This window comes from Aureobasidium pullulans, assembly GCF_000721785.1.
Source record: "Aureobasidium pullulans EXF-150 unplaced genomic scaffold scaffold_35, whole genome shotgun sequence".
Taxonomy (NCBI): Eukaryota; Fungi; Ascomycota; class Dothideomycetes; order Dothideales; family Saccotheciaceae; genus Aureobasidium; species Aureobasidium pullulans.
The window spans coordinates 1956-15968 of NW_021941055.1; the positions used below are offsets into that span (position 1 = coordinate 1956).

The 14013-nt window shown below is 50.1% G+C and overlaps 6 protein-coding genes across 6 annotated transcripts; 3 read left to right on the forward strand and 3 right to left on the reverse strand.

Moving 5' to 3' along the window:
• Positions 1-583: 583 nt before the first annotated feature.
• M438DRAFT_284132 (Aldo/keto reductase) lies at positions 584-1833 on the forward strand (the record flags this gene model as incomplete). The annotated part of the gene is made up of 2 exons (XM_029901437.1): positions 584-789; positions 888-1833. The coding sequence occupies 2 exons, from the start codon at positions 584-586 to the stop codon at positions 1831-1833; spliced, it is 1152 nt and encodes a 383-aa protein (XP_029755361.1).
• A 425-nt stretch (positions 1834-2258) lies between these two features.
• Positions 2259-4032, forward strand: M438DRAFT_328547 (MFS general substrate transporter; the record flags this gene model as incomplete). Its single annotated transcript, XM_029903210.1, has 5 exons — positions 2259-2432; positions 2488-2632; positions 2693-2870; positions 2926-3362; positions 3419-4032. The coding sequence occupies 5 exons, from the start codon at positions 2259-2261 to the stop codon at positions 4030-4032; spliced, it is 1548 nt and encodes a 515-aa protein (XP_029755362.1).
• A 1522-nt stretch (positions 4033-5554) lies between these two features.
• On the forward strand, positions 5555-5884 carry M438DRAFT_378357 (uncharacterized protein; the record flags this gene model as incomplete). Its single annotated transcript, XM_029908807.1, has 2 exons — positions 5555-5626; positions 5699-5884. 2 exons carry the CDS (start codon positions 5555-5557, stop codon positions 5882-5884), a joined length of 258 nt encoding a protein of 85 aa, XP_029755363.1.
• A 1378-nt stretch (positions 5885-7262) lies between these two features.
• Positions 7263-7520, reverse strand: M438DRAFT_242592 (ankyrin; the record flags this gene model as incomplete). The annotated part of the gene is made up of 1 exon (XM_029899560.1): positions 7263-7520. A coding segment is annotated over one exon (258 nt), but the record flags the coding sequence as incomplete, so codon positions are not given.
• Positions 7521-7553: 33 nt separating this feature from the next.
• M438DRAFT_260979 (uncharacterized protein) lies at positions 7554-7799 on the reverse strand (the record flags this gene model as incomplete). Its single annotated transcript, XM_029899777.1, has 1 exon — positions 7554-7799. A coding segment is annotated over one exon (246 nt), but the record flags the coding sequence as incomplete, so codon positions are not given.
• A 2412-nt stretch (positions 7800-10211) lies between these two features.
• Positions 10212-13335, reverse strand: M438DRAFT_284185 (Pfs, NACHT and ankyrin domain protein; the record flags this gene model as incomplete). The annotated part of the gene is made up of 3 exons (XM_029901442.1): positions 10212-11313; positions 11371-12256; positions 12318-13335. Coding segments are annotated over 3 exons (3006 nt in total), but the record flags the coding sequence as incomplete, so codon positions are not given.
• Positions 13336-14013: the final 678 nt, after the last annotated feature.

Below are 14013 nucleotides of genomic sequence, written 5' to 3' on the forward strand. Positions count from 1 at the left end.
GAGGCTTAGGCTTCGTCGTAGAGGCTACCCTAGCCTCTCTAGTAACACTAACCGTAGAGGGCCTAGCGGTAGCGGTAGCTCTACTTAAGGCTCTACGAGTCCTATTACTATTAATAATGTTACTCTTATCTAGTTTATTAAAGCAAACTATCCTATAAGTGCTTATACGCGTAGATCGCGAGCTTAAGGGCGTAGAGGGTATTTTAATACCCTTACTATAGCAAGGGCTATCTTAAGCTAGTAAATTAGGTAGAGTTAATATAGGCGACGACATTAGAGGAATAGAAGAAGGTAGTTACGCTAGAGGGCCTTGCTATATAGTGTTATATAGCTAACAATGCTAAAAAAACAGGTCATTATTACCCTAGTAACTAGCTCGGGTAACGGAAATCCTACCTAACTTACACGCGAGAATAAGCCCGTTATAAGACCGAACTAAACGTTACCTCCGACACGCCTAAGACAAAGGTTCGTAGTATATAGGTTCAATCCTTGTCTAGTCTATATACACTGTCGCATTACAACTCGCGTTCGCCTCATTAGTACTACTTGATCGATCATCATCATCATCATCATCATCATCATGTCTGCACCAAAATCACTCCTCGCCCGTTACCGTCAGTTGGCACCTAATGCCAGCGTTCGGGTCTCCCCTCTATGTCTTGGAGCGATGACCTTTGGCGACGGTGCCGGCAGAGCTCTTCATGGCAAAACTACTCTCGAAGAGTCGACAGCCATTCTCGATGCTTTCTACAAAGCTGGTGGCAACTTCATCGATACTGCCAACGGGTAAGAGAGCTCCAGAGCGAGTTGTCTGCGACATGAGCCAACTGTTGCTTCCGTTCCATTGCCTAGAATTATGGAGGCTGATGTTTCTACGCTTGTAGGTACCAAAACGGCGAGTCCGAGAGGCGATTGGGCCAGTGGATGGTCGACAACGACAACCGCGACGAGATGGTCATCGCCACCAAGTTCACCGGCGGATACATGCGGGGTGAGCCCAACAGAATTCAAGCCAACTTCTCGGGCAACGGTACGAAGAGCATGAAAATGTCCCTCGAAGCTAGTTTGAAAAAGTTACAGACGAGCTATGTCGACATCCTGTACCTGCATGATTGGGACTCATCGGCCAAGATCGTGGAAGTCATGCACAGCCTCAACGATCTGGTGGTCGCCGGTAAAGTCTTGTACTTGGGAGTCTCGGACACCCCAGCCTGGATTGTTTCAAAGGCAAACCAGTACGCCCGTGATCATGGCCTGAGGCCTTTCGTGCTGTACCAAGGTCTATGGAACGCAGGAGTCCGCGACTTTGAGCGCGAAATCATCCCCATGGCTCGCGAGGAAGGAATGGGTCTCGCTCCTTGGGGCCCGGTCGGTGAGGGAAGGTTTAAGACAAAGGATGTTCTGGCCAAGATGGAGCAAGGCACGCGTGGCCTTCCCATCACACAAAAAGATCGGGACGTCTCGGCTGTGCTCGAGAAGGTTGCAGAACGCAAGGGCAACACCCTTTACCAGATCGCTGTGGCATACCTAATGCACAAGACAACCTATGTGTTCCCGATTATCGGTTCCACGAAGGCGGAGCATCTATCCAGCAACATCGAGGCACTAGCAATAGAGTTGAGCCCCGAGGATATCCACGAGATTGAGCAGGCTTACCCCTTCAACCATGGCTTTCCACACGAATTCCTGTCTGGATCGCATTTCGAGGGTGAGAAGGTGGAATCGAGGCAGGTCCATGGGCCTGAGGATGTTGCTTTGACAAAGTGGTCTGGTGTAACTATCGATTGGGTTATGGGAAGCAAGCCCATTCTTCCAAGCAATATGAAGTAGACAAATATAGAAAATGCAGAAGGAATCCACGGGTTGCCCGTTATCACTGGCTTTCTTGCAAACTTCATTATCGAATTGGCGAGGCGATTCTATCCAGCTGGCGGATATGGATATCCTCGACACACTTATCCGCATGGTTTTCCGTCCATCCTTCCGTTCTGCAACCACGCAGATGACCCAAATACCAAGGAAAACGCTTGGCTCACCCCGTGAAATATGGTATGGACAAGACTTGATCTGCAGTAGGGCAAGATGTACCCCATGTCTCTGACCCCGCACCCCACATCTTGGTCGAACAAGCCTTGCATATCCGGCGGCGCTATCTCGATATAAAAGGACCATATCTACGACGGTCCTCAAGTTGCAGAGACTCTGGAACGATTGAGACATAACAGCGTACCACTCTTGACTCGCTCACTACAGCCATGTCGTTCAGGAACTCACTTGAGAAGAAGAAGTTGGACGATGAGGCGATGCACATCGAATCCGCTCCAGTGGTGACTGAGATTGAGTCTTTCCGCGTACTGGGCCTTGATCCCGACGATGCAGAGTTTTTCACAAACTACTCAGAGGCAGACCGCAAGAAGACGTTCCGTAAAGTGAGAAGCCATTGCACGACGTTCTTTTGATCAGCATAGCTAACATCGCGTTCAGGTGGATCTTCGTCTGGTTCCTATGCTCTCTGTGTTGTACTTGATGGCTCACATCGACCGCGCGAACATCGGAAATGCAAAGATCGAAGGCATGATTGAAGACCTTGGTATGACTGGCGTGCAGTATAACATCGTCTTATCAATCTGTGAGTTACAAACTCCAGGATACTCAACCTCCGTTCTTCTGAACTGATGTGCGATGTCAGTCTTCATTCCTTACGTCCTCTGCGAAGTTCCTAGCAACATTCTTCTTAAGAAGTTCAAGCGTCCTTCGTACTATCTGGGAACCCTCGTCACGAGCTGGGGAATCATCATGACTTGTACCGGCCTTGTCAGGAACTTTGCTGGTCTGATGGTTGTGAGAATATTGTTGGGCATTTTCGAGTAAGAACACCAAGTCAGTGCACAGCGATGGAACATCATACTGACCATCCTCTAGAGCTGGATTCTTCCCGGCCGCCATCTATCTCTGCTCCTACTGGTACATGCCTAAGAACTTGGCCACCCGTATCTCCTACTTCTATTGTATGAGTGCTTTGTCTGGCGCCTTCTCCGGCCTACTAGCAGCTGGTATCGCTCAAATGGATGGTACAGGCGGCTACGAGGGTTGGCGCTGGATCTTCATTCTTGAAGGTTTGGTGACAGTCTGTGTCGGCATCGGATGCTTCTTCCTTCTCATTGATACGCCTGCTCTTTCATCTCGCTGGCTCAGACCCGAAGAGATACGCTTCCTCGAGCTGTCAATGTTCATCAAGCAAGGTGGATCATTCCAGGCAGAAACCAGTGTCAAGATGAGAGATCTCAAGATGGTGCTTAAAAATTGGAGAGTATATGTACAGGCCTACTTCCTGTTCTGCCAATCCGCCCTTTCCTATGGTGAGTCTTATCGTTCATCAAACTTATGAGTCTATGCTGACTTGACCACCAAACAGGCATCAAGTTCACCCTACCTACCATTACGAAATCTATGGGCTTCACCACAACAGTCGCACAACTCCTCTCCGCACCCCCATATGTCGCCGCCGCAATCTCCGCTGTTTGTTTTGCAAAAGTCTCTGATCGCTTCTATCGCCGCATGCCATTCGTCGTCACCCCTATGGCTATCGTCGTAATCGCCTACTCAGTGATCATCTCCCTCAACGGCGCCCTCGCAGAAAAGAAGGGCGTCGCCTACTTCGCCGTCGTCCTAGCCGTCATAGGCATCTATCCCATCCAAGCTGCTGCGGCCTCCTGGAATGCCAATAACCTTGCCCCATCCTCTCGTCGTGTCATCGGTATCGCTTTGAACAACGGCGTGGGCAATATCGGCGGTATCATTGGCAGCTTCATGTATCTTGAATCTGAGAAGCCGAAGTATTATACTGGCTTTGGACTTAGTTTGGCCTTTGGAGCTTCTGGGTTGATCGTTGCACTGTTCCTTGAATGGAGTTATATTTATGCTAACAAGCAGAAGGCGAAGATTGCGGAGGAGGCGAAGACGAAGTATTCAGATGAAGAATTGTTCGACATGGGAGATAGCTCTCCACTGTTCAAGCATGTGCTTTGAGGATTGGGTGTTGTTTAGGTCCTTGATACGAAGTTATGAAAGGGCGCTCCGGGCTTGATACTTGTTTGATTTGTAGCCAGTGTCGAATATAAGGTGGCATGTCCAGTATTCCCCATCAGGTTCCAGAGCATTTCCTAGGTTACTGTGGGATGATTGATTGAGGAGAATGAATAGGATGGTGTTTTCGCAGATCGTCTCCTCTTTCTGCTCGCACTCATACCTCCAGCTCCATACTGGATCGTGGAACAAGAAGCCAGCTGCCGTCTGCAGACGCGTTTGACGCGTATTGTTGTATTTCCCGCAAGAGAATCAGACATCCAGAATGTGTCGAGGTCGGAGAGCTTGTCGCGAAGCCCGAAGCCAGTGAAGGTGCTTTTCCGCTTTTCCGCAACTCAACGAGGTCGGAACATCTCGGACCGAAGTTGACGCGAATGTTTCGCTCAGAATCATCTTTCGTTCGGCCGAGTATGCTCTTGCTAATGACAATGTCAACAGTGCAATAGTGGTTTGAGGATCTCCTGCGAATCATTCAGAGTGCAACAGACCAAATCGTCTTTGCGAAGTCCCTGTACATGCAAAGACTGTTCTGCGGCAGACTGAAGACGTGGAAATCGCGAAAACAATCATCCAACCTCTCGAACTACTAGAGACAGCCATGCGCTCAAGTGCAACCTGATTTTCCATGAAATCTAGGCTTCCCTGAGCTCCTTCAACCTTTGGACAGACCCTACACATTTGGACTGTACGAGGCAGCTGGATTTGTGAGCACAAAAGCATTCCAGGGTTGCCCTGCTTACGGTCGACATGGTAGGAATACCGCGGATTCTCAACACTCAGATGTGTCTTGTAGGAGCAAGCCTACAAGAGCTATCAAAAGACTTCAAGTTCGATAATCTTCTGCAACCACTTGAAGTCAACGGCATCCTTTGTTCTTAGAAAGCTCAATGCTGTGTTAAGTCGAAAGAGGCATGGCAGGTCTTGCAAACTTGACCTTGCACCCTTGAACACCCGCAAGAGAGCAGTTCCATCCATCCTCAATCGCAACACACACGCAGCACTTGCAAACATAACAGTGACGTTCTTCTCGTACCCCGTACATCGGACAGCAAAATGATACAAAAGCCGTTATACGTGTCCAGCCACGCAGCAATTCTGGCAGTGAAATAATGGCAGCCTATATCTCGGGTCGCCCATCATCCCGAGTCCGCAACCCTATCGTCATATTGATGTTGGAAGAGCGTCAGGCACAGTCAGGAGATACTGTTATGACCCGTTCACATTGTAGGTTAGGTTAGCGTAGAGGGGCAGAACGGGGACCCCTTCTGGATTACCCCGCCAAACGTCATGATTTGAGCTGCGCCCCACCACGATGGAAGCTCCTTCCATGACAGCTACCAAACGTTCAGAGGCGTAAGTAGCTTATATACAGCTCCGTAAGACCCTCGACTTTATCTTTGCAAATCATCACTCTACTCTCAACTTCAATTCAAACTAAAAACAACTCAACCACACATCCATCAATATGCAGAACGAACGCGGCCAAGGTGTTTCCCACGCCACTGACTCTTCCGTCCCCGGCAAGATCCAAGAGAAGGTAACCCATCGCTCACCAGTTCTTCTCATTCCCCTCTCTATCTTCTTGACTAACTTCTCTTTTTCTTTATAGGCTCCCGCCAAGCTCGAGCACGAACTCCCTGACTCCGTCCACGACACCGGCTCAAACAAGCAAACCGGCAAAGTCAGCCACGCCGTCGGTGACAGCAAGGTCCCTCAGGCCCTGCAAGAGGCTCTTCCCGAGAAGGTCGAGCGTGCCGTTCCCAACGCCATCCACGACACTGGTTCCAAGAAGTAGAGTGATCAGATGGACAAAAAACATAACGGAGAGAAGGTATGCGTTATGACACGGCAACAATTTATTAGATGAGATTCTATGAACATCACGAAAGCTGTTAGAAACAACTTAGATCACATGCGGATGCCATTGTGATCGCGTGATCGCTTGTCTACTCATGTCTCCAAAGTCTTGATCATGTTTCAAAATCGACCGTCTTACAAGGTTGTATAGCTTAGCGTATGCATGGTGCCCAATGTGACCAAACAGTGTGGCCAAGTACAGTACACAGCCGTGTACAAGCCCCATGAATTTCTGGATTTACGGGATATGTGTCACAACTGGCTACCACCGCTGTTCGAGAGATGGCCTGCCTGGTAGAAAGCAACTATTGAGTAGCATTGCTCGCATGGACTTGGGTCTCAAGGTAAGCAATGACCTCGGGATAGTTCCTACGGCCCTCACCCGGACCTTTTCCATTAGCGCAATCAAGGGGTGTTCGGCCGAGTTTGTCAACAGCTCGCAAGTTAGAGTCAGCTTTCACAAGCAATCTCACGATAGCGAGGTGACCACTCTCTGCTGCTTGGTGTAGTGCAGTGACTCCAAATTCGTCCTGGACGTTCACATCCACTCCGCGGGCTAGACAGTCTCGCACAGGACCTACAAAGCCGTTGTTGGCAACATGATGCAGGATAGTCGTGCGGTTCGAGTCGTAAGGATCCTTGAGAAGTTTGATCGAGGCATATGGCAAGAAATTCTCCACGTGGTCAGCTTCATCCGAAATCAAGCACGGAAATAGGTCTTCATCAGTTAATGTTGCCCCTTTTTCGAAAAGTAGTTGCATCACTTCCTTATGACCGTTATCGATCGCGTCATGCAACGGGGTATGGTTCCAGGAATCTTTCATGTTGATGTCGAATCCCCAATTCAACAGGAGTTGAACTATGCTCAGGTGCCCATTCGAAGCAGCTTCACCAAGGAGAGTATGAACTTCGCAATCCAACATCATCACATCAATACCTTTGGCGAGTACTGACCGGATAATATCTTCGCGACCTGCCGCGACTGCTTCGCACAGAGCGTGTTTGTCTTTAGGGTCGAGGTCGTAGTCCATAGAAAGCTGTACGTGACCTTCCAGAAGCTTCACTCTGCCTAGGTATTCATTCGGAGCTGCTGCTGCGAGGACGCAATTGTTGGACTCGCAAATCTCCATGTCGATACAGGCCCTTTTGGCTAAAAGTAGCTGTAGGATGTCTTCGTGACCTGGCAGGGTCGCTTCGCACAGAGCATGAGAAGTTACAGGGTTGGCTCCACTATCAATGAGAAGTTCCACCATGTTCAAGAACCCTGCACTGCAAGCTACAGTAAGAGGATCCCTATATTGACCACCTGCCACATTCGGATCTGCACCAGCAGCTAGAAGTAGCCTTACCATATCTTCAGAGCCTGAGGCAGCGGCCGCTTGTAGTGGACTGTACGTCGTTTGAGTGTGGACGTCTGGTTTTGCACCATTGTCTAGTAGGAGTTTCAAGACATCTCTATGCCCGTGTATTATTGACATGTGCAAGGCAGATCCATTCACAGGAAATCGCGCATCCAGATCTGCACCGTAATCGATGAGCTGCTGGACTATGGCAGGATTTCCAGAGAAACAGGCCATCGCAAGGCCATTGCCCATCTTCCCACTATGAGTATTGACATCTGCACCGTGCTCGAGCAGAAGCTGAACCACTGCCTCATTTTGAGAGTATATGGCGGCTTGTAGAGCATGACCGAATTTGCCACAAGACATGTTGACTTCAGCCCCGTGCTGGATGAGGATTTGCGCTACCTTGAGTTGGCCACGAGCTGACGCTGCCTGTAAAGCAGTCCCATATTGTCCACCTGTGGAATTCACATCTGCGCCCCGATTGAGAATCGAATGCACGCGTTTGTCGTCGCCTTGCCAGGATGCTATGACTAGGGGTGCGTCTGATGCATATGCTTCATAATGTCTGACGTCAATGACGACCTGCCAACTTTCCGGTTGCTGCTCGTGTGGACTGCTGAGAATTGAACACCCAACATTTGGGTCGCTAAGATACTGAATCAACTTGGAATAGGAGTCTTCTGCTTCAGGTTTTGCATCCATCTTACCCTTTCTCGCCATCTCGAGGGGTGTTAAACCGTTGGCATCGACAATGTCCGGGTTAACTCCTGCTTCGACAAGTAATTGGACGATGACAGGCCGACCGCGTTCTGCTGCAACATGTAGAGCACTCGTCTCGCCTGAACTGTGCATCCTCCAGTGGGACCCGGCGTTGAGCAGCTCTTTGACTATTTCGACATGGTCTTCTTCTATGGCAGTCGTCAAAGCGATGTGCCCGCAGTCGGCCAACGGGGCGTTCACATCGGCCCCTCGCTCGATCAACATCTTCACGATGGTTGTTTGTCCATGGTATGTTGCCGTATTTAAGGCGTGTTGCAACGGACCGCCACGCATATTAACATCAGCGCCTCTAGCTAAGAGCAGATCGACCACATCGTCGTTTCCATTCGCCGCAGCTAGTTGGAGCGCAGAGCCCTTCAATCCCTGAGAGTTGACATCGACGCCATGGTCTAGAAGAAATCGTACAACTTGTACCCGTCCGAACCGTGATGCCGTTTGCAAAGCGTTGCCGTGTGGTCCCTGAGCGTCTACAGCACCTGTGCCTAGTAGAAATTCGACGACGTGCTCGTGTCCATTCATAGCGGCCAAATGGAGAATGTCGCCGTGATCAGGATCCCTGATATTTGTTTTAGCTCCAGCAGCCAATAGCAGCTTCACCAAACGCTGATGTCCCTTGAAACAGGCTACCTGGAGGACAGTGCAGCGGCCACATTGCGTGTTCGGGTCGGCTCCGTTAGCTAAAAGCAGTTCCGCGATGCTGGGGTCCTCTCTGTGACAGGCATGAAAGATTGGTCTGCCTCCAGTGTTCGGATCAGCGCCGTGGTCCAAGAGAAGCTTTACAATTTTCACGTGGCCTTGAACACAGGCCCGCGAAAGAGCATTGCCGTGTGGGCCGTCAGCATTCACGTCAACTTTGTGAGCCAAAAGCAGCTGCACGACGCGCTCATACCCCCAGCACGAAGCCGCTTGTAGTACATTGCCGTGAGGTCCGCCCTGTGTGTTGACATCAACGCCGTTCGATAGAAGCGCAGATACCAGCTGCTCGTTCCCACGTGCCGCTGCTCTCAATAGGTCATTCTCGGGAGATTCTGGGATGATTAAGGCGCCATGCTCTCGTAGCATCTGTACAACGTGAGTGTGTCCAGACGCGATCGCTGCGTCTAGTGCAGTGCATCCTGGTTCATTGTCTGCATTGATGTTAACGCCACTTTCAATCAGTAGCTCTACTATCTTGCAATGCCCGGCAGCAGAAGCGAGTTTGAGAGCACGACCCTCGGGTCCTTGAGCGTTGACATCAGCTCCTCTTGCCAGTAGCTGCTGGACAATCTGCTCGTGACCTTTGGAACAAGCCATCTGCAGTACTGTTTTCCAAGATCCATTGATTCCGAGCTTTGAATTGGCATCCGCACCGTTTTCAAGCAACAGCCGCGTTATGTAGCCATCGTTCAAGGATGCAGCTATCCATATTGGAGGTTCGTATCCATTGCGTACATTCGGGTTAGCCCCAATAGCTAGGAGTAAGCTTGCCTCGTCTTCGTGTCTTTGTCTGACCGCCAGTTGCAGAGCATTGCCGCCGGGGAGCAGTGCATTGATATCTGCGTCGTGTTTTATGAGTAGCTGCATGATAGCTTTGTAGTGCCCATGTTTAGCGGACAGTGCGGCTTGTAAGGCGTTGTAACGAGGTCCTCCCTGAAGATTTGGATTGGCGCCATTGGCCAACAGTAGCTGTACAACATTTTTGTCCACCCTCCAAGCTGCAGCCTGTAGAGAGTTGCCAAGATGATCATCGTGTGCGTTTATATCCGCGCCTCTGCGAAGCAATAGACGTATGACGCTATCGCGTGATTCCGCAGAAGCAGCTTGTAAGGCGGTGTTGTGCGGACCTCCTCGAAGATTGATGTTTGCCCCATGATCAAGCAGAGTCTGAACAACACGCTCATATCCTTGGTGTGAAGCAGCTTGCAAAGCATTACCGAATGGACCATTGACGTCATCAACTGTCGCTCCAAACCGGAGCAATAATGCCGTGATTTCTGAATGACCGTGCATCGCAGCTGCCTGTAGTGGACTTCCATAGGGTCGGCTTTGAAGATTGACGTCCGCCCCGTTGACCAATAAGGAGTGCACAATCGCCTGAAAGCCCTGGCTAGATGCGGCTTGTAGTGCGGTGCCATACCTTCCGCCTTGTCTGTCAACTTCAGCCCCTCCTTCCAGCAGGACTGCCGCGGTCTTGCGATGTCCGTGTGCAGAGGCCGCTTGTAAAGCATTGCCAAATTGACCGCCTTCGGCATTGATCTTGGCATCTTGATCAAGCAGCAGCCGTACAATAGATTCATGGCCATGAGATGAAGCGGCTTGCAGTGCAGTAGCATAGAGTCCTGCCTGTGCGTTGACATCAGCACCTTCCTTTAGAAGTATTTTTACGACATCCTCATGGCCTCGGAATGACGCCGCTTGCAATGCGCTGCCATATTTCCCTTCGCTTGAGCTGGGATTGAAGCCTTGCTTTATCAGATCGTAGATCGAGTATTCTAAGCCTTCCATGGCAGCAAAATAGAGCTGATCGACTGGATGCGCAGGTGATTCTTCTCTTTTGTTCATTTGATTATCAGGATTGAAGAAGCGACAGCAGGTAGCAAATGCTTCTTTCTGATGCAACAAGAAATCGACAATTCGAGATTGAAGAACTGCGCTGAAGGTTGCAGCGCTCCTTGCGTTGGCAGTCCAGGAGGTGGCGGCGAATTCAGCGAACGGAAATGTAATTTTAAGCTGGAGCAATGGGAGATCTTGGTCTAGGTTCAGGACGCATAGATAGCTTAGACAAATCTCCGTGATCGACATCCTGGAAGCAAGCTCATCCGACACCGCCTGGAAAGAGGATCGCAAGTGGTCCGAAAGAAGATATTCTTTAACCGAGAAGTGAGCAAGCTGAATGAAGCAACCTTCTTCCGAAAGTGACCCGGAATCGGTGTTGCTACTTCTAGCAATTGTGATGAGGCTTGGACAGATTTGCAATACCTCTCTTGGGGCGGGGAGCCTATCTATGGGATCAAAGCCAGGTACTTCGTATGGATGTGTTGCAATAGCATCAACAATTTCGGCGAGGGTGATTGGTCGTTCAGACCATAATAGAAGTCTCAGGATCGCCGTTGCTTTCTCCATGTACTCGTGCGGTATCCTGTCCAGAATTCGGCCGTATGTCTCTTCGAGGGTTTTTGGAAGCGAATTGAGGGCTTTTTGAAGATCACGATAGTCCAAGCGAGTTGCCAGTGCATCAAGTTGACAAGCCACCCAGCGAAACCTGTTGGCCGGTCAGTCAGGTCTGTCGGCCTAGAAGTGCTTTCATTCTGGAACTTACATTCCGTCTGCCTGCTCCATTAGTTTGGTCTCCACTTCACTCATCACTTTCGGTTGATTTCGCCATCGTCCAAGACTAGAGTCATGCTCAATGCGATGCCGGACATATCCACGGATATCTTTGTCCACGTCATTGCTCTGGATACCAATCCAGTTTATTGATTGAGTCCAGCGCAACAAGTTCGATTCGATATCTGCTTCCCGCCGGGAAGTGATTAAGATACGAAAACAGTCAGTTCTGGCAAGGGTTTCTACCCATTCGAGCACATCTCGTCGGGTTGTTGATTCATCAACTGCGTCCAGGATCAAAGTTACCTTGTCAAATGTACTCAACATGGTGCCGAGCACAGATCTGAGGTCATCAGTCTTCGGCTGGCGGCTCCCGTCCCTGTGCGAAGCCCATAATTGATCGATGACGGGCGCAGCATCAGGCAGGTACAAACGTGCTTGCGTTATACAATGACGAAGAACAGAATCAAGAGTCTGTTTTTCCTTGTCCTTGAAGTCGAAGAAGAAATAGAGAAGCATTTGGGTTGAAGCCAGCTTAGAAGGCGTTATCATCATTTTGTCCAGGACGCGGGCGTATTTGAACTGTTCGAGGGTCTCGATGATCGTAGAAGTCAAGACAGTCTTTCCAGAGCCAGGAATTCCATGGAGCCACAGGAACGAGCTTGGCTGCTTTTGCCACTTCCTGAAAGCTTTGCTCTGTATGAACCACCGCCCCGTTCCTTTGTGACGATCTTTTAGTGCAACATTAAAGTTTGTTGATGGATCTGGGGCCGAAAGCCATCGTAAGATCTTCTGATGTCCATCATTAGCATATATCTTGGCAGTCGTTGCACCGATCATTTTGACAGTCGAATGTGTCTCAATGAGGTCGTGCGAGACTACATCAACTCGTGTGAGTAAGTTTTGAATGTGTTTCTCTGGAAAAGACCCACTACTAACGGCCTTGTAAAATTTCCACCGCGCTTTGCGTTTGCTTGACATCGTCGTGCAAAACGTACCCGAGAAGCTCTTTGGCATATGCAGCGGCTGTCGCGGCAGCGTAGCGTTGCCATCGGTCGTTCTTGTGGGAATCCGCATAGTCACAAATACCACGAATGACGATACAAGGAAAACTGTTCATGATTCCGGCCGCTTCCATCTCGAGACAAATACATGTCTGGTTGGCCTCCCAAACTGCATCCCTGAACTTCGCGTCTTTGATCAGTGTGTTACTAGATGCGATTGTTCCGTAGAAGATCTCAGGCTCGGATGACTCTCGCTTGTCTCGGATGACTTCAAGATTGCACTCTTTGCAGGTCGACCTTCCGGTGATGTGTTCCGAGGTTGAATCGAAGAGTTTGTCGTTGATCTCTCCCTGATATCCGTAGCTTGACCGACCCGGCTTTGCCTTTGCCATCTGAGGGTCGTTTTTGAGCATCTCGGCCAATATTTCGGGGACCTTTGAAGGTTTCCTCTCATGTCGAGCCTGAATCTTGGCAAGTGCTTTAAGAAGAGCCTCGGGCGGCATGCTGAGCATTCCCTTGCGCTCAAAATGCCCGCCGGCGACTGCCTTTCCCAAGTCAAATTGCACAACGCCACCATACTGCTCACTTGGTTGGCTAACAACAATATCGCCTAGGCGAATGTCACACCCATCTTCGGGTCTTGCGAAGGCCGCCCCAATACCGACCAGTAAGCCAAATTTGATGTTCGGGAACGAAGAGAGCATCTGCGAGGCCGTGGTGGCCGCGGAAACTGTACCATACACTCCAGCAGCCAAAGAAGCGAGCACAACATTGTGCTCTCCAATTCGGCCCCACGTGTATGCATTCTTGTCGCTTTGATTCTGTACAAAGTTTAGTGGCTTCTCGTGCTCCTCGTCAAGCATAGCTTCTGCCGCAGCCAGTTCAAGTGGGAGTACGGCCAACCATCCCACAGTGTAAAGATCGTAGCTCTCGAGAGTCGGCAATGTAGACATTGTAGCATTCGGGTTTTCGGCAATGCGAACAACGATGTTAGTTATTTAGAGATCTGCGCCGGTTAGCGGGTTTTCTGGAGTAATCAATCAAAGTAGACGGAGGATGATAACGTGAGACGGGGTAAAGGAGCAAAAGGAAGGAAAAGTCCACGAAATCCTGGAAGGAGTATGTGGCCCCAGGCTGAGGCACTTCTTTGCATAAGCGCTTGCCTTCGCAACATATCTAAAGTGATTCATGCAGCTGACTTGATAAGCACACGGCTTGCCCGAGCGTGGCGCCAATGCGATTTGGCGATAAGGCTACGTACGGCGTAACCTCCGAGCGCGTGCAGACTGACGACGAATAGGTATTTTCGAAAGGGATGGTTGGCTGCCGTCATCATACCCTGTTAGTCAGGATGTCGCAGATGTCGAGGATGAAAGCGTTGCTTGGGCGAATATTCGGACGGTGGGCGCTTCGAGCCCAGAGCCCGACTGTCACGCCGATGGTCAATGATGCCCGGATGATTTTTCAGTTCCGATTTCGCATCTCCTGGAGTGGTGATCCGGGGTGGCGAAGTTCATCAAGGGGCGCCATCAGTGTAAACAGATGCTACCATTTCTGCCGAACCTGAGGATGTTCACTGGAAGTTTTCCTCGGGCATGCCGTAGCGAAGGAAGGCGCCTCCAGTGTTTCGG